Source organism: Ictalurus furcatus, chromosome 20, assembly GCF_023375685.1.
Source record: "Ictalurus furcatus strain D&B chromosome 20, Billie_1.0, whole genome shotgun sequence".
Lineage (NCBI taxonomy): Eukaryota > Metazoa > Chordata > Actinopteri > Siluriformes > Ictaluridae > Ictalurus > Ictalurus furcatus.
In genome coordinates this window covers 3,949,100-3,975,235 of record NC_071274.1, presented here as the reverse complement: position 1 = coordinate 3,975,235, position 26,136 = coordinate 3,949,100, and the positions used below count along the sequence as shown (strand labels likewise).

The window sequence follows — 26,136 nt, the reverse complement described above, 5'->3', positions numbered from 1 at the left end:
CAAACACACACACACACACACAAACATACACACACACACACACTTAAACAGCAGTGTCCAACTCTGGACCTGGAAGTGTGAAGTCCAGCATTTCTCTTCTTCTTTAACATTATTAAATACAACTATTCAAAGTGGTTTGTTTAATTTACACTGTACTTAAGCTGTATTCGAAAAAGAATGTGCTCTGAGTTTATACTAGATGATACACACTTCCTGTGAAGGAAAGTCGAAAAGAGTGTATAATGGAACAGAAGGCAGCTCTCACTAATCATTCTCGCACGAGGCAACACTGAGTCCATTGAAAAGAAAAAAAAAAACAACCCTCGTTCTATAAGAATCTCAGACCCATTAAGAGACCAAACTGATGGACACTTGATAAATGTCTAGAGGACCATGAATAAGTAAAACGTTCCCATTACCGTGGATGCCAATCATGTGCTCCAGAATGAGCACTCGCTCAGCCAGGATCTTCAGAGCTTCTCTCAGCTGCTGAACTCCTTCACCCTGCAATCACATCAGCACAGGTTGTCTCAAATTCAATCGAACGTGGCACACTTTGAGGCATTGAAAATCTGTCTTTAATACTCTGAATGAATGAAACCTCGAGATAACGGGATTGGAGGAAAGCTAGCATGGAGCAGCTATGCTAACAATGCTAACCGCCAATCATTCATTTCTACCATTGTTTTAGGTTCAGATCAGTGGGATATCAGTGTTAAAGCATCTCACGTCAGGTAGGTACTCTCCTGGCTCGCCTTTCTGCCCCTTGGCTCCCATTAGGCCCTGTAAGGGGACAATCGAATAAAAGTCATGGCTCAAAGATCAGATTCTTAGAAGCCTAAAGCATGTGATTAAGATTTTTGGGTGTAAGAGACACTTACAGCCAGGCCTTGCTCCCCGATAAATCCTGGAGGTCCCTGGATAAACAAATTCTTACAAATTATTGCAAGTTAATGCACATAATATACAGTTTAGAACTATAAGGATCATGTATCTAACGGTGAATAAATATAAATAAGTTTTCTATGGCGTGTTTAATTAGCATTTTTGGAAGGAGTCTCCAGTGTCGGCACTCTATATTATCAGTCCGTGCTCTCCGATTTCGCAGAATTTTTTTTTTTGTGATCGTTGCAGTCAAAAGTACTTCGTTTGGCCGCGGCTGTTTTTCAGAATTTGCGATGCAACTTGCAGAGTTTTTTGTGCCTTTGTTTGGCGGAAAAATTCTTGAATTAGTGGAATCGCTATTACACGGAATTGTTTTGCACGGCCTTTCTTAGCGATGTTTGTTGGTAAGCGAAATGAGACCTTTTAGCTGTAGTCATGTTCGACGCACGTGAACCGAAGATTGATTTGGCTGAATGCACGTTGTGATGATGTCAGTTAACTTAACTGACGGATCGTTGGTTAATAGCTGCCGCGATAACAAGGGCTAGCTTGTTACGTGGACGTTCCACAGCATTAAATGTAACATTAAGCAGATAAAACATATGCGTCTTTCTTCAACAAATAAAACAAAACTTTAGCTTTGGCGAATTGACAACATAATATAAATAAAACCCTTTGGGATGTGCTGTAGGAAAATAAGACTCTGAATTTTTGGCGTTGATGTGATTCAATGAATCTTGACAGTCCTGAATGCACATTCTCTCACTCCCTCTCTCGCCTCCTCTACAGATCACACGCTGACGGAGGCGTCCCGTTTCATTTTCAGTTCTCTCCTCAAGCAGTCCGGTCCAGAGATTTACACTTGTATGCTAGTTTTACCCGTAGCCTCCTCCATCTCCACATGCATTACAGGGAGTGTGTGTAAATAAAGCGCTGTTTGATCCCCTCAAAACATAAGAATTATGAGCTAGACATATAGCTTGAATATAAATATAAGAATTATGAGCTGGAAAGAGCTGCTGGAAGGATATCAGATCAGATCTTTATTCACACAGAGCTACAGAGTGTTGTTTTTAGACAACCGCATCATTAATCCAGGATAAACTGTACGCTTTAAACACGTCTCTTCAGACTTGTGTTTGTTGAAATGAATGGATAGGTTTAAGCAGAAGCGGCTCATGACTGTATATTTCGGCGATCAGGACGGCATTAATCATAACAGTGTCAAACAAACAAAAAAAAAGTTATGAGGCTATCAGAGTTAATGCTATAGGCTACTATCTATCTAGTGACTTTCTTGTTATTGGAACTCCATATTATGCAGCTGAGACTCGACAACATACAATCAGCCAGCGTACAGTCTACTGAGAAGGTTGTAGACGCACCTTCGTTCAACTGCGTTTCCAATTACCAGCGACGCACACACAGAAAATCTAATATCATTAACCGGAGTTGCCAGATTTCAGCAAACTGTCCAGAATCTCACCCGAACACCTGAAATTACCCCCTAAAATTGGGCATTGGAAAAGGAAGAAACACTTTTCTTCGTTTTCTCAGCCTTTTCATGCGGACAATAGACATGTAATGTAATATACATCATAGACACACAGCATGCACCTACACTTTGCCTTGTTTGTGGTAATGTGTTAGCTTTAATTCTGATTATTTGACACAAAACAAAAAGATCTTGGTGACCGCAGAGTATTTTTAAACTAGCCCAATTTGGCTACCCTGCCAACCGTGTCATTAACTGTCCTATCTGTTTCTCCTGCTCCACTGAAAACATTCATAGAGTGAACACGGGGCAGCGTGATTCCTGCCCCAATGAGGGCTTGTTGCAGTTCCCATGTTTGACCACTAGGTGCAATAAAAATTCTATGGAGCTAAATGGGGCAGAGTGCGCACTGCTCACGAAAGGCGATCAAATCAGTGGAATATCGGCTGTCAGTTAGTGACATTTTTTTAAAATCCTGGACGCACACAATCAGTAATATTAATTCAATGCAATTTAAAGTTGAGGAATGAATGAGGATTTTACGTCCCTATGGACGAGCCGCAACTGTGTTTAAGAGGAACATGACATGACATGAGCAACCATGATGATTCAGGATTCATGAATATATAGTGGCATCAAACCTCACCCTTTCCCCTCGGTCTCCTTTAAGACCTGGTTCTCCAGCTTTTCCAGGGAGACCCCTCAGTGCCTAAAACACACACACACACACACACACGCTCTGGTTTTAAGGTGTGTTTTGGTGCCTTATTACCCATCTTTTTGAGCTATTTTGTGAACTATTTAAAAAAAAAATAAATGGGCAAGACTTGACAATAACAGTACATGAATAATCATGCACTAACACCTGAATTATTACTTACTTAAATATGAACTAAGGATGAGTTAAGGCATGTACTAATCATGAACTCATGAAGAGCTAAGCTTAACTACGACATGAGCCTTATAAATTCATGCGTGAATAACGATCACCTTAAGTACATGTTCGTACATGTTAGTTAGTTAATGTATTAATTAACATCTAGGGGAAACTAAATCAAATTTCACCCTTGTGGGCAAATGAGCAGCGCCCCGAGCCCTCGCCACCCAGAGCACGAACTAATACTGTAGTATGATCTGAAGAGAAATGGATGGAGAATGAAATTTTTCGTGTTTATTATTAGAGCATCTTTCTACGTTCGATAAGAAGGATATCAGTGTAAATTATAAAAGTAATCCAGCCCCATTCTACGATGTTTGAGTACGCAGCTGCATATGGCAAATTATATAAAAAGTTTTCAGTTATACACATTTCATTCATATTCTTTCTTACAGAGCGTGTTTGATTTAGTTTACCCCTACGTGTTAATTAATACATTAACTAACAAATTAATACATGTACTAACATGTACTTAAGGTGCTCGTTATTCACGCTGCTTCAAGATGGACAAAAACTTTTTTTTTTCCTCAAAAAAAGTAAAGAAATCTGAGGTAGGTTGTTTTTTTTTTTTTTTTAAACTTATCTACTTACATCTTGTCCAGGTAAACCTGGAATGCCAGGAGCTCCAGCAGGACCTGGGGGGCCTTGACAAAGGCAGGATAAAAAAAGTTAACGACGTTACTTTTGGATATTATAATACTAGAATCTGATCATTCACTTTAAAATATGACATTTTTTAGATTTGTTATTTAGTACTTAAAGGAAAAATCCACACTGAACAACTTGCATATTAATCTTTAATAATTAACCTTCAGTGGTGTCCAAGATACAATTCTGAATTGACTTTTTTTCCCTTTTAAATCACTTTCACTGATATATTGATCAATTTTCATTTCACTTCATTACCCACAATGCTGTTTGACTACTACTGCTAACGCTGCAGTGCAGTGGGCTTTTTCTCCTACCCAAAGACAGCGATGCAGCGGCGCTTTATTCTGGCTCTGCCACAACCAAGCACAACTGCCTCATACAGAGTAGCTTCACTGCATTCTGGAACTCTCTGGAGTCCAACCTTTGCACCACTACTTCTTGGTTAATATTAATTTCTCATGCGCCGTTGAACGTTGCTGAAAAATGGCGTGTCAGAAAAGAATGTTCTTTTTTGATTTTAGGAGCTAATAGTGTCCCGCTATGACCACAGAGCATTACACAACCACTAATGTCTCATAGGAATAAGAAAAATACAGCAACAAACAACAAAATTAACACTCAATACATCACATCACAATGATATTTTTGTGTTTCAGGGTCTTTTCCTCTATGTAAACCTGTAAAAGAGAAAACACTGCACTATAAAAATGTGCGAGCGTGTGTGTGAGAGTGTATTATGACGTACCCGAAGGTCCGGGTGGGCCTGGTGGTCCTATACGACCTGCTTACAAGCAACACAAAGACAATGAGCATTAATACATAAGCATTAATACCGTGTGTGAACCTCACTGAGACTCATTTCACGACGCGCTTCACCTGTAATGCTCAGAGAAATTCAAACAATTTCCCTTTTAGATTCTTTTATATTGTAGGTGGGTGTTTTGTTAACTTTTGCTCCAATAACATGACAAAAGACAAAAATTATGAGCGAGAAAAGGACAGAATGAGAAACCTGTTGTCTCTTTTAGAGAGATTTAGAGCTCTAACTCAACAATTCCATACAGGCATAGTGTATGAGTGATTGTGTATGTGTGTGTGGGCATGTATTTATATCTTGGTAGGGAAGGACAGTCATATCTGAGGGGACATTTGCTGGTCCTTATGAGGATAACTGCTTTATGACACAAACAATCTAACAAACTAAAAAAAAAAAAAAACCCAAAAATGTCTAAATGGTTCCTTTTCATTACTTAGGTTAAGGTTAGGGTTGGATTAAGGTGTAGCATTAAGAATTACGCCAATGGAAGGTCCTCACAAGGATAATAAGACACACATGTGTGTGTATATGTGTGTGCGTTTGTCCCAGTTACAGTCAGCGGCAGTCATTACTGTACCCAGTCATCGATTGAGATCCAATGACCTGCCAAATCCATTCCAAAACACACGAGAGACAAAGTCATGTCCTTTTAGTGCTGGAATTCCATTTGCTCCGGTCTCGTAGGGACACGGAAAAGGGACATATACACACGCTGTCTCCGTACGTTCTGGGTCTGGGTGCAATCGGGCCAACAAGCTCAACACGGCTGTCAGCGAGTCACAGTCACTCGAGCAAGTAAGAAGGGGAGATGAATGATGTTACACAGTGGAGGTGAAATGTGTAGGCTACATGTAAAGCATTCATACAGCCAAGCGCTGACGAGTATTCTTGATTTGTACAGTCTGGCTGTGATTATTAACAAAATGAACTGCACTACAGCTAGGGCTTGGAACACATCCAAGCTAGAAGGTTGGTGGTTGGATGTAACGTCCTTTCTGAAAAATCCAGTCCTAATCAGGGTACTTTAAATTCAGCTATTTTCCCCAGCATGTCCAATGTAAATGAAAATGATTCTAAATACACATCACATGCTATAAACAGAAGAGTTTGAAGAGAACACAGTCCTACTGTAATGTGTGGTGAGTGAAAGCAGGATGCCTGTGCATATACTCAGACGTCATTAGATATAATTCAGGGATTATCATCAAAGTTCTTAGTTGGAAAACGAGCAAAAATAACCCCAAACAAGGATAATCCGTGATCATAAACAGAAACATAGGGACAGGTCTAAACACAGAAGACGGGACACGGGACACAGGAAAACATGGCTTGGATTTAATGAGGCAAATGCATGTTAAGTTCGCAACGAGACAAATGCTGCCTTCAGGTCCTCCTCGAAAGTTCGTGTGTAAGAGTAATTATGGTCAGGTGTGTGTTCAAGCGGTTTAGGATGAAAAATAAAGGGATGGCGTGAGAAAATGTCTTTTGTTTTGATTTTTTTTTTTTTGTATTATCAAAGACAAGAAGTTTATTTTGCCTGAATGAAAGAAAACTGAACTGTTAATGTTAACGTCCATATTTGTGACTTAAATCGCACCGACTGCTGTAAATACGAGTTCCTGGGTGGAAATTATGACATTGTGGTGGTGTTCATGTGTGTTCACCTCGTAACTATGTTATTTCCAATGGGACTTGAAGGCAGCAAAAAGACACAACAGGATACAGGTGAGTACAATCAGGACATGCACCAATGACAGCACAGGGGCGGAGACAAGGCTAAAATCAAAACAAAACATGAATGCAGTGCACATCGTACTTGGTAACTGAGAGAGAATTTGTGACACTTACATTTCTAACTGAAAGATGCTGAAGTAAAACTATAACAGCATGTTGAGTGTTTTATTCCCCTTATACCACACCAATTCACCAGTGGTAACTGTTTTTATTTATTAAAGTATAACACAGCATACGTTTTATTCATCCATAGTTATGTTTAACGGTGTGAAAAGTTCCCCCACCGGTCTCATTATTTTCTTTGTTGTGAAGTTAATAAGAGAAAAAGACAGAGGTTGTCAGGTTCGTTTGTGCCCGGTAATGGGTTGCCACCCCATCCAGGGTGTCCCCCGCCTTGTGCCCCGAGGTCACTGGGATAGGCTCCAGGCTCCCCCGTGACCCTGTGTAGGATAAGCGGTATGGAAAATGGATGGATGGATGGTTGTCAGGTTACCAAGAAACCGCAAAGCGCTGTCCTTGAAGACTTTCCCATGGCGGAAAGCTTAATCAGTTAGTTTTATCTAATGTTAGAACTGCTGTTAATCAACACCTCGTGATCAGTCAGAATGGAGAATTCAACAGCGCTGTGTAATAAGAAACAGGTGAGAGACAGGTGAGAAAAACTCGACTAAAGGTGAGCTAGAGTATGACTGTTCCACACAACACCAGAAGATTCTGTGTTTTCAGTTTGGCATCTTGTGGTTGATTGCTTGGTGTCTAGTGTTGAACCATGTAGTCATCATCTATTTATACATACAATATAATGAGTCCCCAGACCGTTGATGGCATGCATTGCACTATGTGTGAAAGAGGCAAGAAAGCCCACATCCAGTCGCATTCACACCCCCTTCCCATGCCTCCAGAGACTCAGCAGGAGGTTTCTGCTCTTCTTGTCGAATGTCTGAGTCTCAGCACCGAGTCTTGCCTCGAGCCTCAGGGGAACTCAGCCGCCACAACCCTCTTCCTCCAGCTTCGAAAACATGCAAAGCTACTCAAGGAGGTTGGCCGGCTTGGCAGCGTCCCTCTGGAACCAATTTCTGGAGCTCCGACGGTCTTGAAGGGGGGCAGTTTTTGAGGGGGGCAGAACGTCTCGCCCTCGCCTTTTTACACGCCACTGCTCTTTGGCACTGAGCTTCCAAAAGCAGACGGCTGCGCTGACAGCTTACAAATTAGAGCTGATTTGCGCTCAAGCCAGAGGGCTAATCAAAAACAGCTCAGCTCAGCCGGAGTAAGAGAAGGACTCTGCTGTCCCCTGTTGGCTCCTCAAGAAAGTGCTGAAGGAATTTATTTTATTCGCTTTATTTTTACACATTACTTTTTTGGACCTATTCGAGAAGGAAGAAGAAGAACGGTCAGAGCTCAGGTTCAGATGAGGGTTAGGGACATTGGTCAAGATCCAAACTACGGCTCTATGGCAGATATTGGATCCGAAGTCACAACAAAACTTTATTGCTTTGGGATCTGACCTCCCAATCACGACATGACTGGGACAGAACTTCATCTGAGCTATTTTAAATCTATAATGGTTGGAAGCTGACAAAGATTTGGATAAGAATTCTGTATATTTGAAATACACATGGTGCTGTGCATCTCTTAAGCACATGCAAAGAAATGCTGTAAAGTAAATATGCCTTCAGAAATAATTAAATGAAATGTTTCTACATTTAAAAAATACTATAAAGAGAAGCAAACTGTAATAAACTAAACAAAATCAGTATTTGGTTTGACAACCCTTTACTTTTTAAAAGTACATCAGTAGTCTCAGGTACAATTTGTACAATTTTATAAGGAAATTAGCTGGTAAGTTTTTCAGAGCATCTTGAAGAATCTGCCATGGTTCTTTTGGAGACTTTGACTTCTTTTTTGCAGCAAAACCCAGCAGACTTGATTATGTTTTTCTTTTCTTTTCTGAAAGTGGTCGATTATGTAATATGTTGCTTTCCTCACTAACATAGAAACATTTTTCTGTAACATAAAATTTTTTGTTACATGTTTTTTCTTTGTTTCAAACTTGCTAGATGTAAGATTTGTCTTTCGAAAGATATCATTCAAATTGACGCGTTATCGTTTTGAGACGTAAAACAAAATCTGAACGTTAAATAAAAAATCTCAAAAATTCTAACCTCAAAAATACGGACTTTATGTAAATTAGGCCAAAGATGATGCATCTGGGATTCCTAGTCAAAAGTAGACGCTTTCAGAGTGGTCAAACTTAGCATTTAAGAAAATCATAGATTGGAAGATATCCATCCAGGGGGGTGTAAACTTTTGAACAGGATGATCAGTGTTATTATCTTTTTTTTTTTCATTTAGTACTGCCCTTCAGAAGCTACATAAGGTATTTACATGTCTCCCAGAAGACAAAATAATAACAATTTACATCCTGTTCAAAAGTTTACACCCCCCCCGGCTCTTAATGTTTGCACCTTTTGTAATAGTGTGTTTGAATCCCTCAGCTGTCAAAATCATATAGTTGCTGTTGGAAAGGGGTCAGATATCCACAAGATGCTGAAAAGTAAAGAATGTGCAGGACCTGGAGGATTTTTCTGAAGAACAGTGGGCAGTTTAACTGCTCAGGACAAACAAGGGACTCATGAACAACTATCACGAAACATAAAAACAGTCGTTCATCATCCAGGTAACACCACACGGTATTAAGAATCAAGCGTGTGTAAACTTTTGAACCAGTTCATTTGTGTAAATTCGGTTATTATTGTGTCTTGTAGACTATACGTAAACATCTGAAATAGCTTATTCAGGGCAGGACTAAATAAAAAAACATAATGCAATTTTTATGATCGCTCTTTTTAAAAAAAAAAATGATTAACATTTTGCAGATTCAGCAAGGCATGTTTAAACTTATAACCTCAACTGTAAGTAATGCTAGCATAACTAGCATTACTTAACTAGCTAGAATGTTACCTAAATAGTTACACTGGGCATATGCTAAGCACCAAGGGTATAAAATCACTGAAGAAAACTCAATATTTGAGTAGAACATAAAAAGTTTAATTTTTTGACCTCTCTGTAAGTGTCTACTTTTAAAATTTGAATTTTTTGATATTTGTACTCAGAGTTCTGGTTTTCTATACTAAATTCACACTTAAATATTTGTTTCAGCTTCCAAGCTCCATGCTTGGTTTTCCAAGCCTAGTTTGAATTAAATTCACTGGATTAAACTGCACAGTAATTAGAGAAGCATGGAAAATTTCATGGAAAATTCTATCCTTTGCATTCTATGAAAATTGGGCCTCAGGACGTGAGAGCAGTCTGGACGCCGTCTGTATACACTACTAATTACGAAGCAAATAATTACCAAGTTACTCAGGGGTCGATGTGGCCAGTGCTTTTCCAAGTAAAAAACAAAGGAAACAAATGCTGTAGAAGTCGCTCAGTAAGGTCAGAATAATAGCGGGTGATGTAAGGAAATTACAGTTAAATGTAGGAAACAGATGAGTGGAATAATAACACCTGGTCTCATTGCTTTTCATAATTTCGCAAAGATAAATGACGTCAATGGAGCCTACTATTGGTAATAAAAACAACATGTAGTCAATAAACCACAAGTTCAGGTTGAGATCGTAATTGGAAACACCTTTAGTGTTTGAAAGACTCTATCTGTAATATCTTATCAAGGAAATCATGAAATCATTCCGACCTCCACTGTTACATCTGTCAGAAGGCACGATTTCCTTAAAGCATGCCGGAAAATCTGTTCTCAGTGTGATGGAGAGAAGATTGCTCTAAAGATTTAACATTGCAGAAAGGTATGCTGTTAAATATGGAAATTCTAATCGCGGACCATGGTTCAGAGTCATGAAGCACATGTAGCTCAAAACAATGCGGTTACTCTTGGCAATCATATCACACAAGGTAAATGATCTGAAACGATCCATGAGAACATCTGTAAGAAACTGGGTGTGCATTTATGATTCTGTATATGATGGGAGAAACCTGTCCTGAGTGTTCCTACTGTAGGAGTGTACTTATTTACTGGAAACTGAAGATAATTCTGAAACAGCCTTTTTCTAGAATTTTACTGATAAATTCAAGTAAGGATGTAAAGCAGTCCCACTATCAGTATCTTTATCGGTTTAGTGCTCCAAATATTTACAGACAAAGTGGCCTAAATAATTAAATATGAACCCAGAAACAAAAATAAAATTGATGTAGAAATGTCATCAGTTTCAGTATGGAGTGTGAATTCAAGGTCAATCCCTCAAACTCAGCTACATCACTCGAGTTCATAATTGGTCTGAACTAGTGATGTGTGAGGTGCTGTTTTTTTTTAATCCCACTCACACATTTAGACGCCGCTTTGGTGCTCGGCCCCCTATTATTATTCTACCTGTTCTTATTTTTCTTCTTCTGCTTCTTCTTCTTCTGGCTAGGCTGTCTTTGGCAACCCGTAGAACCGTCTGATAAAAAGTTCTGAAATTTGGCAAATTGATTGTGGAGGGTCTAAAGAACATTCTGACCAAATTTAGGCTAAGCACTGCCGACGCTCTAGTGGCACCATCGAGTCAGATTTGGGCCTAATTTGGAAGTATATTTAAATTTTTTAACCATGCACCCAAAATTTAAAAGCCAGACATCCCTGCATTTCTTGGGTCGAGACAACCTGGGTTGAGATATGTCAAATTCTGCCTAATCAGATTTTCTGCCATCTTGGATATTTTTAAAAAAATGTTTTTTCTCTACTCCTCCTACAAATTTTGTCCAGTCATCGCTAAATTTGGTACACATCAGCATGTTGTTACAGTTGTCTGTAACGTGTCAACAAATCTGACAGTGAAGCTGCCAAAGAGGACGACCATGCACACTGACACAAATTTTGGTAGGATGTCTTCAGGACCATGCCCTGAGGCTATGCAACAAAGTTCGTGACAGCACCACTCACTGGTCAAAAGTTACAATAACATGACCAAAATGCTTCAATCTAAATGCCGTTTTTACTCCTTCTTCTCCAAATTTTGTCCAAATTTGTCTCACATAATTTTGAGACCTTAGATGTTTTAAATTTCCATTAAGAAACAAACTTCCGGTCAGAGCAGTAGCAATCACAACCACACGTCAAAGAAGCAACAGAAAACACCACAGGTCACAGCATTAACAGCAGCTGCAGCAGCACCCTGCTGCCCATTTGTTCATCTAGACCTTTCAGTGAATTCCACAGTCAGTGAATTCCACTACTGTCCGTGATCAAAACATACACTTCAAGTTTGAATGAATCTACAAATCAATCCTGAATCCCTTTGCCTAAAGTTATGGCTCTGCTTTTCTGTGATTGCTTAGGCAAAAAGGCTAGCATGTCTGTGAATGTCTGACTCACCAAGTCTGGGTGCTTGGCCCCCGAAAATGCTGCTTGCGGCTTTGATTGATTATTATTATATTTATTCATATCTGTCCATGATAACAATATTATTTGGTTCTATTTCACGAAATCTAAACAAACTACCAACCTCATTTGAAAACGACAGCTACCCCAACCAGTCAGTTACTAAGGATGAACAAATGAATGCTGTAAATGCATCCAGCAGGTCTTTCTTTGTCATATCTGACAGCTCGTTCACAACAAAGTGAAATCCTCCTGCTTGCGTGATTTATTGTTGCATCCTGCGAGATCCCAGTGCCGACGCACATCTACAGTCTCAGTCAAATGCCCTGTGAACCGTTCTGGCTTTCTATTACATACAAATAGTACAGCTCCTAATCGTATCTGCATTCATATCTGTTTCAAGTACATTATCATTTCATTCAATGTATTAGTGTTCTGTTACATTCCTAAACTCTACAGTTGAACTCAGACTGTAGTTGTCAAATGATTCACTTGACTCATTAGAGTTGCTGTTATGGAACTCAAATGACTCAAGGGAATCAAATGAGTAATGGAATCTATTCATCGTTTTATGAATTCATTATTTTTTACTAGACATGCTATGGTTTATATTGTCATAAATTTCATTTCAGTCACTTCAGTCCCTTCAGCAGAAATGATGACTAAAAGGGCTGAGCGCTTGGCTGCACACATTTGTTTATTCTTGACAATATCTTAATTCGCCATCTGTGTAAGCATGCAGTCTACTTTTAGGCAAACTTTAGGTCGACTAATATCTACAGGTCATCGCTTTTCCGACTTTGCCATTTACACGCGACAAGACTTTAAGACAATTTAATACACAAAGGAAGTTTCTAGGAACTTCATTAGCTTCACCTGGATTACTGAAAAGCTCCACACACACACACACACACCCCCACACCCCCACACACACATAGTCTGGATGCTTGTTACCCGAACACATACCATAAATGTACAGTGAGTCCACTCACCTGTTTCATCTGGACTGAGTCCCTGAAATACATCCCCCCGTAGAGGAATAGAGTTGGGCAGTCCAGGTTGTCCTGGAGGACCTGGAAGACCAATTTCACCTGGAAAGCCTCTTTCTCCCTTTGGGCCTGAAAACAAGAATGAGCACCATGACTATTTATATGTATGTGTATATACAGTACAATTAATATATTATATACCACAACAATGCTGAATTCTCTGATCTGAGCAGTTACATTTCTATAACAGCAGTTCGGACAGTAGTTCTGGCTGTAATTTAAATCATAGCTTTATATGAATACACGCTTTCTAATACATTATTGTTTCTGTAGTAACCGCTAATTCCCAGGGGCTTATATGGTGGACACTTAACATAACCTAACAAAGATAACCTATAATCATTGATATGGTAAAGCTTTTTGTAATTGTTTAACATTTATGTAAGGAGTCTCCAGTGTCACTATGTCAGGATCCTGTCAATGATTACTTTCCTATAACAGCATGTTTTAATTCATCCATTCATATAACACTACTAAGGATTCAATTGGTGTTATGCTGAGCTGGCTCACTCCTTATAAGCAGTTATATGCAGGTTACAGGGCACTGTATATACATTGCTTGGTTTGTGTTGTATCCTAACAGTGTCTTGCATATGTTTCCACTATAACTTCGAGCACTGTGACTCATTCATTGTTTCCTTTTGCCATGCGCGTTGTGTCTTGTTTTCCTTGTCTCCCTAGAAATGATTCATGGTCTGTTAGTACTGACTGAGTACTGAGTGTTCCTGTTATGCAATTTTCACAGTTCAAAATCCAATAGGACTGAAGGATGACCTCCCCTTACAAAGCCACAATCCTTCCATCCAGGTCTAAGGAAATTTTTTTTGCGTGTGTTAAGTATATCTACAAATAATATTAATATTTATAACCAGTCATGGGAAGATAGGACATATTTTCTATTTGAAGATAAGGGTATTGGTAGAAATTCCTAAAAGTTGGATCTGGACCAAAGGGGCATCCATTGCTATGTGGTGAACAGAACATGGAGGTTGAAGATTATCTGGGATTTGACAAGAGAGAATATGTGCAAGCACATTTATGTCAGAGAAAAGAAAAAAATGGATAATGACTCTGACCTGTGGGTCCCGGTCGGCCTGGAGAACCTGTCTCTCCTGCAGGTCCGGGAGGTCCCGATGAACCAGGTAAACCAGGTGGTCCTATGGGCCCTGGAGGGCCTCTTGTCCCTTTATATAAAATATTTCACATAAACACAAAGACATTTTTTTTTTGGCATTCTTGAAAAACTCATTAATAGTTTTAATTTCCATGAACTAGTGTTGACTTTAACCATGCCTAGTCTTCCTGGAGTATAAATATAAAGTTGCACACATGTAAAATCCATTTGTCCCCCATTACCATGGGGAAAAACAAAAAACGTTCAGCACACAAGAGAACGATGGTTGTTCAGTACTCAGAACAATTATGGCCTTAACAAAAAAGGTTTCACATGTCTGAAAAAGTTGGACCAAGAATTGAGTACACTGTTCTCCCGTACATTGAGGAGGATCAGAAAATACCTGCGGCTGTCCAGTTTCAAAATCAACTCTTAAACACTACCTTCATAACAACACGCTCTTTGGAAGCGTCGCAAGAAAGAAGTTCTTGAGCACATCTCACAAAATGGAGTACCTGAACTTCACCAAGCATCATTGGAACTACTATCTTGTGGTTGGATGAGAGCAAAATCAAACTCTTTGGTTATACACACCATCAACGTGTTTGGGGACAAAATGGAACTGCATTCAAGGGAAAGCACCTGACAGCCATGGTAAGATTTACAGGTGGATCATTGACATTTTTATGCTGTTTTGTGGCTACCAGGATACCAGTACCAGGATATTTCAGCCCAAATCCTGGTTGCCTCTACCTAGAGGTTATGCCCATAGATAGAGCTTTCAGCAAGATGATGAGCCAAACACTTTTTGTATTAAGTCTTTGTTAATCAGTCTCCAGATTTGAACCAGAGGGAAGTCTACGTGTGCAAAACTAAGAATATAAAGAACTTTAAAATGTTTTGCTACACGGAGAAGTGAACCAAGATTCTTCTACCAGTATATCCAGCCTTGTTAGACATTACAGGAAGAGACCCTGTTATGTTATTCTCTTTAATACAGACACAACAAAATATTAATCGTAAAGCTGACAATAATTTTGAGACCAGCAATTTGTTCAAACATGCAGTATGCGCTACTTGAAAAGCACGTTCGCCTCACACCTCCAGGGTTGGGGGTTCGGTTCCCACCGTGGCCCTGTGTGTGAGGAGTTTGCATGTTCTCCACGTGCTGTGGGGGTTTCCTCCGGGTACTCCGGTTTCCTCCCCCAGTCCAAAGACATGCATGGTGGGCTGATTGGCATGTCCAAAGTGTCCGTAGTGTATGAATGTGTGTGTGATTGTGTGCCCCGCGGGGTACACTCCTGTCCAGGGTGTACCCTGCCTTGTGCCCGATGCTCCCTGGGATAGGTTCCAGGTTTCCCCGTGACCCTGAAAAGGATTAAGCGGTATAGAAGATGGATGGATGGATGGATGGATGGTTAGTCATGGCTCATTTTTAAGAAGGGTGCCAATATTTCTTTGGTAAGCTTTATTTAAGGAGTCATGTATTACCTTTACTCTACTCTGTTCTGAGGTTCTACATAACCTTTAAGAGTTCCCCAGAGGGACAAACAAAGAATCCTTTAGGGTTCTTTTTCTCAAGATATAAGATATACTGTATATTGTCTGTGTTAAAAATAAATAAATAATGATAATAAATATATATATATTTTTGTAAAGGCCATATAAGAATAAATATTTGATACCTACATGTACACAATAGTGACACAACTCAAAATTTTTATATATATATATATATATATATATCTATTAATAACTCTATCCTTTTGTTTCCCCGACTTCACCTTCTACATTTTGAAGACTGATAGTAATAGTAATGGAACTCGTGCCATTTTCTCATGCACATTGAGTTCATTGGCAAAATAAGACCAAACAAACCATTCATTATCTGTAATATATTTTAAGACAGATGAAACAACTGTAGAACCTATTCTGCCAGGCTTTCAACATAAATTAGGACCCTGTTCATTTGGAATAAACCCAATATTCTCACAGCTTGAAATGTACCCTAACTAATTCATTCTCCTAGGCTGGGTGTCCTTTGTGTTATAGTATAGAATAGCTTTTTTTGTCCTGCCTCACTGAGGGAGTTTACCTCGAATCTATTAAGCTGATTTGACGCAGTGAAACCAGGACTTGGTTCGGATTGCCAGATTAAACACTGGACGGGCCCACACAGATGTAAATAGGAAATATGATGAAGAAGGACCTCATGGGATAATGACATTTTATTTGAAGTTGAGATTTTAATGGAAATCTAATCTTGGCTTGTAAAGAGAGTAAAGCACCACTGAAAACAATAGCACACTCATTAGTCTCCTGCATGCGGTTTTACTGATGGACACAGTACGAGTGCTGAACGCTGGATTTGTGAGACTTTGGAGAATGCTGGAACAGATCGACTAAGTTTCATGGCAGCAGTTCTAATACTGCTTACCGTACAGAAGGATATGTTTATGTCAAACGTATTTGTGCTAGCATCTCTAAAAACCCGAGCTGCTGGAATAACCAATTGAATACGACACCGATGGAATACTATTTGGCCAAGCATATTGTCAAATAGTAGTTTATTACCTAGCCTTTAAAGAATGTTTATTTCCAATTTTTTTTTTTTTTTTTTTTACTTTACCTTGAGGTCACTGTTCCTTCTAAACTGCACACATTCACAGTCGCACTTGTCTGATGATTCTCCCATGCAGAAGAAAAAGATTAATGAAAAACTCTGACACAAAAATGTGTTAGAAATTGAAGTAACTGACAGAGAATTGCAGTGCAGTTCAGACCAGCCACAGGTACACTTTATTGTCATAGCACTGTCCAAATAAGAATGCCCGTCAAACCAGAGACAGTTCCCCTGCCACCCAAATTCAGTCCCAACAACAAATAATGCTAGCTGGTTATATTAACTCTGATCTTAGCAAAAAAAAATAATTAGGATTCTGTCTAAATTTATGGATTTCTTTTGGATTGCTTTATTTAAGTCAGAGTTTCACCAAATTTCTGGGTGCAATTAAAATAAATAAGTGATGTGAATGCCATGCCAATTATACAAAGCCAATCATTCCAAGTCCGTCAATGTTCACATTAGTGAGTTTTCTCTGTGTAAATTTACAGAAACTCAGGAGCTGAGTTACTCAAACTCAAGATGCAAATGTTTTTCCACATGAAATGTTTTCGAACAGGGTTGCCAGATCTAAAATTTCCAGCCAAACTACAACTCACAAACTGCACAGAGACCTGAAACTAACCCAAAAAGTTTGGGCATTGGGAAAAGGACATGCATTTTTCTTCTTTTTCTTAGTCTTTGGTTGGAAAAGAACTTCACCGTGCAGTGCACGCATTTCTGATTTGCAGTATCTGCAATATACCTTTTTCCCCGCCATCATTGCCTGGTACGAACATTATCCTCTCCATAATCCTCCTTTCCCTCTACCAATCTTCACAATATATCTTACAACAGAAATGGTTCTGTATAGCGTAGATACACTGTCTGCACCACACTTGCACCACACTTTCTCTTAGTTTCTCATAGGCTATGTTTGCTTAAATTGATCATATTTGATTCCTTGCTTTAAAGCAAGATCTTAGCTATCATGGACTTTTTTTAAACTAGACCCAAAAAACCCAGCATCTGCGGACTTGCTCTTTTCATTCGCAAACTTGTTCCAAAACTAGCCCAGTTTTGGTGTAAATAACATGACCCTGGCAACCCTGTGTTCATGTACATCACATTTCTTGTATAAGTGTTCCTATGAGTAATTTATGAATAATTTTGTTCATATAGCGCTAGATAAACAAGACCCACTGTCCCCCTGGCAGTCCACACAAAATTCTAGTCATTCGCACAGAATCTTAGCAGCCGAGCCTCCACTGCCTGCTTGAAATTATTTGACAAATCTATGACCTGACTGAAAACTTTCACAGACAAAACTTTCCAGTGGTTTGAATTGTAGAACCTTTGCTTATTGATACTCTTACTCTGACCTGCTTAAAAATTCTAATATTCGCCTGAGAACAAGACTTTTTAACACTTTTAAAAAGCAGGTGAGATTTTTCAGACACGAGACATTTTTGGCAGCTTGAGCCCTAAAGAAATATGAATATGCTTTATTCATGTCTCTAAGCACCAGCATTTATAGACTCAACATGTCATTACTCCTCCACTCCTATGGCCATTACTTTCTCCATGTATGTGGCCGCAAATCTCAGGGAGGCTCTCTTCTTGGGGTGAAACGCTGGTCCCTGTTAAAATGAGGGATTGTTAAGAAAAGTGATGGCAGGTGATTGGCTCACCTGGTTGCCAAAAAGGTGGGGGTCCCCTAGGGGTGGGCTCTGGGGTTTCTACCTCGTTGTCTGTTGATCTCTCCAGCAGAGTATTGATAGATGGAGGACGAGGTTCAGCCTCCTGTAACAACTTGATCTAAAACACAGCCAAAAGCACACAACAAAGTCACAAAACCCTCTAAATATTACAATTCCACAAACTAGCTTAGAAACTTCACTGCTTATGTCCTACTGTCCTCACTGCATTACATTTACATTCATTCATTTGGCAGAGACGTTTTATTAAAAAACAAATCTGGGCCAGAATCCAATCCAAGCATAGATCTGAATAGTTGAGGGTTAAGGGCCTTTCCTATTAGATTCATATTCATTCTTCCTTTTCTGCGTAATATTTCAGGGAAAGTTACATTAAAAGCACTAATGAGAAGTTATTATAAAAAAACTTGATTAGATCAATGTACTGGGAAAAAATGAATTAGTTAAAGTAGTAAAGGGTCTGAGACTAAACACGGATGTCAGCTGATTAAAAAACACTTCTGAACTACCTTTAAAACAGTTTAGCAAAAAGCCATTAGGATCGGATGTGTTTTATTTAAATATAAGGCAGTAATTTGCTATTTTAAGAATAGTATAACGCTGCTCGATTCTATCACAGTTCTTACTTTTAGAAAGTATTATCTCTGAACAGGCCTAGGAACATAGCGCCAATACTGTCCATATGACAAAAAAGTGGGGGTGAACCCCCCCCCCCCAAAACAAACAAACAAACAAACAAAAACAAATAAAATATGATGTAAGAAAATGATGACAGTAGCAAAGAGAAAATAAAACAGTAAGCTGTCTATGAAATAAGTTAGGGATGAAGTTAAAAACATAAGAAATATGGACAAGCGTCCTTTTTGTTTGATTTTATGTGCCGAAAATCTCGGCCAAAACTGGTAACTTCTGTTAACCTAAACATATTTAATCGATTTAGCTTGTTTTAACTAGGCTTGAGGGAAGGCAGGAAATACTTTGCTCATATCGTAGCTGATTTCATTGCTCTTACCTTACTCTCAAGGTTGTTCAGGCGATTGTTCAGATCATTGTAACCCGTACAGTTCATACATTCTGCATGAGAGATAAAAAGAGTCATTTTTTATTAAAAACACCTTTGATCAAAATGTTCCACAGAGGCAAATAAAAAGAAGATCTGTTTGATCTGTCATGCTTTTATGGAAATATCAGTTAGCTATCGTATAATATCCACTTAAACACACAGACTATATATATATATATATATATATATATATATATATATATATATGCAGGGACATTAATTGGATGGAATCTCAGGGAACATTGTTCAGAAATTAGCGGTAGTGAGTTGGCAGCTGAAGTATACCAGAGTGCCAGCAGATGAATGCCTTGAACGAGTCCCCCGAGTGAATGCATTACTGAAACAACAAATTACGACTCGTTACTGTATTATCCCAGCACTAAATCATCCCATTCGTCAGGAACTCAAGGTCTGACACACCTACAAGTACGGACAGGCTTTCTCTTCTCCTTCACTTCCTCCCCTGTCACTGTCATTATTTAGTGCTCCATCGCTTTCTTAACTTCCGAGCGCTTGTTTTCTGTCTGTCTGCCTCATGGCAGTTTCCCTGCTGTGTGCCCATATGCTAGGAGGACACAACACCCCACAATGTGCCAACCTGGCCACCACCATGCATTCTAGATGTCAGATGTCAAGGTGCTAGCCAGAGCGAACCAAATACATTGCTTAAACAACTGATAAAAAAAGTAGTTATGTAACTAGCATAACCACTTTCCTACCATTTTCTGGATAAACACTTCTTTTGTAGCTGAGCCTGCAATGAAAACAAGTCTTTCAAACAATCCTCTTTATAACAATAATCAAATGAAGAGAGGCTAAAAGACAAGTTCGGGATACTTCTGTCATCCTGCCCAGTACAGCTATTTCCAGAGGATTCATCTTCAGTATGGATTGGTTTGGTCTATAACCAAGGGGACTACACAATGATTGGTCTGGATGTGGTGTAGAAAGCCCAAAGAGGCCATAAGAACCAAGTCGTAAGGAGGAGTCCGGATTTCCGTCTGGGAGGGTTTAATTACATGGGTAGAAAAAAACAAGTTCCTTAGGGTGGGTATAAAAAAGGGAGGGATCTGGTTGCTAGCTCAGTGTTTACTAACCTGAAGACAGCATTGCATCTATGAGGCTTACAGTCTATACATACATCTGGAAAAATACTTTAAGACCACATGGCTGTTAAATTATTTTCAGCCCTCGTTGGAAATGAATAGAAGATATTTAGATGTTACACACAGCATGGTAAGAACAAAGCCTGTTTAAAATGTGATCAAATCAACTGCAGAACTAGATGGCTCCCAATCTCAGCATTAAAGTAATACTCCAGCATTTTTTAAACTTACTCTTTATCTACAACATCTGCAGCATAACACGTGCAATTTAAGAAAAGGACATGAATCCTTTTTCCTCCAAACTCACTAGTAATGGAGGTCTAAGGGTTTTTGTTTAATGCCATGAGTAAACATTTATGTATATGTTTTCATGAATAATTGAAGCCATGTTATTTTTAAAGTAAGCTTTATATCTGTCATATTTGTCATTCAGAGATGGAACTACTTTTTTTCAGAGGGAAGAATTTCTCCACAAACTAACCCACGGGTAAGCATTATGAACCTAGTGTTCAAACCTTAAAGGAAATACTAAGAAGTTGTGCTTTAGTTTTCACCTGATGGTGACTGGATTCCACAAAACCTTAGAGAGAGCCTGAGATCTTTATTCTTATCCTGTTGGCAGGAATGTAACAAAACAAAGTGCTCAATGAGATCTGACCATTTGGTGCAACTGGAGGTGACACTACCAGAGATGACATGACCAGAGGTGATGCAGTGAGAGGTGACCTGACCAGGAGTAATGTGACCAGAGGTAACATGATCATAGGTGATGCAATGCGAACGGAGGTGACATGAGTGCAGGTGACATGACTGGAGGTGACACATCTAGAGTTGACATCTCTGGAGATGACGTGAGCAGAGGTAACATAACTGGAGGTGACACAACCAGAGAATACACAAATGGAGATGACGCGATCAGAGGTGACACGACCAAAAGTTACACGACTAGATGTGACACAACCTGAGGTGACATGACCGGAGATTAGACAACCACAGGTGACATGGAGTTGGTGCGAAGAGAGGTGACATGAGCGGAGGTGGCACAAGTGGAGGTGACACGACCAGAGATGACATGACTGGAGGTGACATGGCTGAAGATGACACGACTGGAGATGACACGACTGGAGATGACACGATTGGAGATAATATGACTGGAGGTGACACGACTGGAGATGATACGACTGAAGATGACACGATTGGAGGTGACACGAACAGAGGAACTTTATTCTGAAATGATTCCACAATTTGTAGACGCAGTTTTTCGCAGATTGGTGAACCTCTGCCCATCTTTACTTCTGAGAGACTCCGTCTTTCTAAGATAATCTTTTTATACCCAATCATCTTACTCACCTGTTCCCAATTAACCTCCAGCTGTTTCTTTTTACTAACACTTACTTTTCCAGCCTTTTGTTGTCCCCGTCCCAACATTTTTGAGACGTGTTGCGGCCATGGAATTCAAAATGCGATTCAACGATTTGCAAATCATTGCATTCTGTTTTTATTGACATTTTACACAGCGTCCCAACTTTTTTGGAATTGGGGTTGTACACATGATGATATAACATACACTTAAGCCTTCATCATAACGCACACACACACACACACACACACACACACACCACAGATCAGACTCCCTCTCACACATAGTTGTGGACAGACTTCTACAAACACTTTCTCTTTCTGGATGCAGAACATTCCTGCTCACCATCATTTTGGGAAATATTTTCAGCCCATTTTCAGAGTATTATATTGGATAATTGCACCCCAGAGAACTTGACCAAGGAAAGGAAGAAATATACATTTTTAAATTACTCTTAGCAACAACAACAACAACAAAAAAAAGGTGCTGCTTCCTCAGAGTTTGTGATTCCCACAAATCCAAGTCCAGAAAAAAAATAGGGTTAGGGTCAGAGTTACTATACAGTGAAACGAAACGATTCTACGTACAACTGTCCCGTTTCAATAAGCTGTCAAATATATTCCCTCATAAGACGGACCCTGGCACCATTAGACACTGCAGCTGTCTTCTGGAACTCCAACCTTTTTATGAACAGCTGTTCAAGACGACAGAAGGCACATGGCTGAAGGGGTCAGAGGTTATGCAGGTCTAGCCTGGGAACTCATTTACAATCAGCCTACATATAGGATGACACAAAGGAAGGATATGAAACAGACATAGCTAAGACTAATGGTAATAAAGCATTCGAGAAGAGTCGTTGCATTATGGCTAAACATGAGACGGCTTCTTAAGGGCACAGACTTAAGGGCCTTATTCATAAATATTACTGATCTCCCAGAGCATAACAATTTTACCCATTCATCCCAAGATGCTAGAGTTATTTATACGTCCAAGTCAAGAGTTCAACATATGTTTTGGAAATGAAAACAGAGAAGAAAAGGATGGAAGGTGGGAGGACATGAGCAAGAAAGAGAGGAAAAGAAGGGGGGATGCACAGAGGCGATCGTATGGCTTGGGCATACCGCCCGTTTGGACATTTAAAAGAAGAGAAGAGCTGAATTTCACCCAAGATATACATGGTGTGTGAGGAGGTGTGTGGCCAGCCATGACCTACGGAATGCCTCCTGCTGCCAAGTCTCTTCCAGACATCTGTGCTGTGTGTCTGGGACAGTGTGTGGCCGGACATGACTGCTCGATCGGCAGACATGCCAGCATAACTCTGTCCCGTCCAAGAAAACCAAGCAGCTGTTTCCCCTGAGCTGAGCAGGTGATTCTCTTCACCCTGCCAAGCCACTGAGATAAGTCAGACCTGTTGAATGCACACTAGTGTCTAACATCACAAAAAAACAAAACAAATAAATACCCAGCTAAGAGCAAAGTTTATTAGAGGGGTCAGTAAGTATTCAACAGTTTCTATGAAAATGAAGTTGTGATGTTCCCAAAATAACGTTACTGCACCGTTCTGAAAACATCTGCTCTAATAATAGTTTACAGCACAATCTTATTTCAACTCTGCTCGCACAGTGTTCCCAGTAACATTTCTAAATTTGATGAAAAACATTAAAACAACTTTTTTTTTTTCTCCACCTGGTCGAAAAAGACGTATTTTTCATTTTAATAGAAAAAAAAAGAAATGGACATACTGAAGCGTCTGTTCTATGTAAGTAAAGGTGACTTCCCAAATAAACGAGAGCTCACAGAAGCCTCTCTGCTGAGGACTGATGTTAAATCACTAACTCAAAGTCAATGGCCACCTCCACTTCCTTTCTAGATCTACCATCACGTCTAATGTCTCACCAGGTCCGTGTGCTAAGGAAGCAGGCTCTGCATCGGCCAAAGAGCTGCGCTAAGTCTGCTCAAATATTCATCGGCTGCAACGTGATACGGTGCGACATGTCTTTAACACCACATACAGTACAGTATATCTCACTGAAGTATGTGCCGCATGTGATGCGACTACAGTTAACCGAGGAAATAAGTCCGAGTAGAACTGGGTGAACATGAGAACCTGTTTTTAAACATTTACTTTCCTCACTTTATTACAAAGTAGTCTTAACCGATGGAGAATGTGAAGGTCCACTTGCTGTCTTGAAGGTTGTAGCTTTGTAAAGATGTCCTGCTTTTCCAAATGGGAAATTCTCTTGTGGAATTTTAGTTTGAACCATTAAAGACAAACCGCAGTGCCATCGCATCGTTCAGTCAACTAGCATTATGGTTGGTGTCGAAGAAAGAAAGAACCCGCCATTTGACCCTCCAAGTATTAATTCCTGAAAACCCCAAGAATACCTGCTATAAGATACATCTCTACAGGGTCCCTCTGTCTGATCGACTTCCAGTGTCGAGCGTATTCAGCAAGCCAATCATGACACACACTTAATATAACTCTAGCTGTCGGAATGTCTGCATTTCAAGCCGCCTGGCACTTATTCAGCTGGAATGCAACGATTCGTCATGATGCATGTATGCCAAAGCCAAGATAACCTCTGAGCCTGCGTTTGATGAGATGACTAATATTGCTGACACAGACATTATGTCATAAATCAGACGTGGCCACACAACCACTGCTTCGACAAGGCGGTGGTGAGTTAGCATGGTGTTCAGTATCGGAATTTGCCATTAAGACACAAGAAATGTGTGTTGTGTTTTTTTTTTTTTTTCCAGATTAAACCAGAGCAACCATGTTGTAAATCAATATCAAATGTGAATGTGAAATTGAATGCAAATTTTCTATAATATAGAAAGGCAGTCTTTACTCAGAGGATTGTGATTCTGAAATATTAGATTCGGTCTTTTAACTGTAGAAACGCAGCTGTCGAGGGCTACCGCTGGAGAAAGTAAGACAATGACTCAGACATATGTCTGACTCATGCCTATGGTTTTGGAAGTCCATTTTTAGCCATTTTCTATGAAGACTAACGCCTTCTAAATCATTCATTAAAATCCAATCAGATCCCTCTTCAGTGTGTGGAATCCTGGCCAACACAAACACTATGAATAATGCACATTTTTGATCAAGAAGATTCTGGACTGCCTTTATGAGAATGACGTTCTTGTCACAGTTTTAGGACACCCACAAGCATTGCTCCATAAAATATTTGTAACCACTGGGGTTTACACTTACTTTGGACTTTCCATGTTCAGTATTTGAAAACAACTAAGACTCAACAACAAAGTGGGCAATGATATCATGGCTGGACTTCGCTGAGTCCCTACACCCACTGAGGTTTCTTGGGAAATGATCCGTGTCCATATTCACACATCCTACTTTAGCGCTATGGCTGAGCAATAAACTCCTGCTCCTACAAGCTGTGGTTAGAAGGTAAGCTTCCTGCTCATCAAGACTGGACTTTGCATTACATAAGTTATTGGGTGGTGGAAAGCAGAGCTAGCATCCTGCTGTTTTGGCCTCACGTGCAACTTCAGTCAAGGATAAACCAGACAATTACGTCTATTACGACAACTTGGTTTTTGAACAACAGTAGATCCTCAACTTCATCTAAAGGAATAATTTCACAGGCAATCACAATATGAGTTTGATCACAACCTTGTACTGTAACCCTGGAGCAGTTGGGGGTTTGTCTCAAGATCCAAACCAAGCAAATCCTTTACTTGCAGAATTGAGATCATTGTAGATAGTATTTTAAGATATTAAGGGCAGCCAATTTAGGTAGTTCAGGCACCTGATGCCCCTGTTTGGCTCCTGCTTATCCAACTGGATGGAGACCCTTGAGGAAGATCCAGGACTGCTGGAGAGATTATGTCACTGTTGGCTCAGGAATCCCTGATTAGGAGCTAAGATTTGTGGCCAGGTACAGAGAAGTCTGGGCTGACTACCATCTAGGCCTGTTGCCACCACCAGGGAAAGCAGAAGGAAAATGAATGAATGAATGAATGAATGAATAAGACATTTAGGATGACAAGACTCAAAGGTTCTCCAGAGACCATGCTCATTTTTACAAATCTGTTCATTAAAGATCGACCAAACTGAAAAGAAGTGAAAGAACTCACCATTCCTGACCTCAAATTTCTCACTCTAAATAAACAGCAGTTCAATACAACAAGACGTTTCTACATTCCTGGATATGTTGAAATCCAGACACCAGAATGTTGATTCGTCCATTACCTTCAG

At 39.7% G+C, this 26,136-nt stretch overlaps 1 protein-coding gene across 2 annotated transcripts in view; it reads right to left on the bottom strand.

Moving 5' to 3' along the window:
* The window catches only part of LOC128624079 (collagen alpha-1(XXVI) chain), a 37,813-nt gene that overhangs the window by 2,709 nt on the left and 8,968 nt on the right, over positions 1-26,136 (bottom strand). The window contains exons 4-13 of one of the 2 annotated variants that reach the window (XM_053651369.1): positions 19,392-19,453; positions 18,353-18,479; positions 14,022-14,129; positions 12,889-13,014; positions 4,714-4,752; positions 3,909-3,961; positions 3,027-3,089; positions 882-917; positions 730-783; positions 420-504 (exon numbers count right to left, since the gene is read on the bottom strand). In XM_053651369.1, coding sequence (XP_053507344.1) covers positions 420-504; positions 730-783; positions 882-917; positions 3,027-3,089; positions 3,909-3,961; positions 4,714-4,752; positions 12,889-13,014; positions 14,022-14,129; positions 18,353-18,479; positions 19,392-19,453 — 753 coding nt within the window. The remainder of the gene's footprint in view (positions 1-419; positions 505-729; positions 784-881; positions 918-3,026; positions 3,090-3,908; positions 3,962-4,713; positions 4,753-12,888; positions 13,015-14,021; positions 14,130-18,352; positions 18,480-19,391; positions 19,454-26,136) is intronic. The other variant, XM_053651370.1, reaches the window with a different exon arrangement.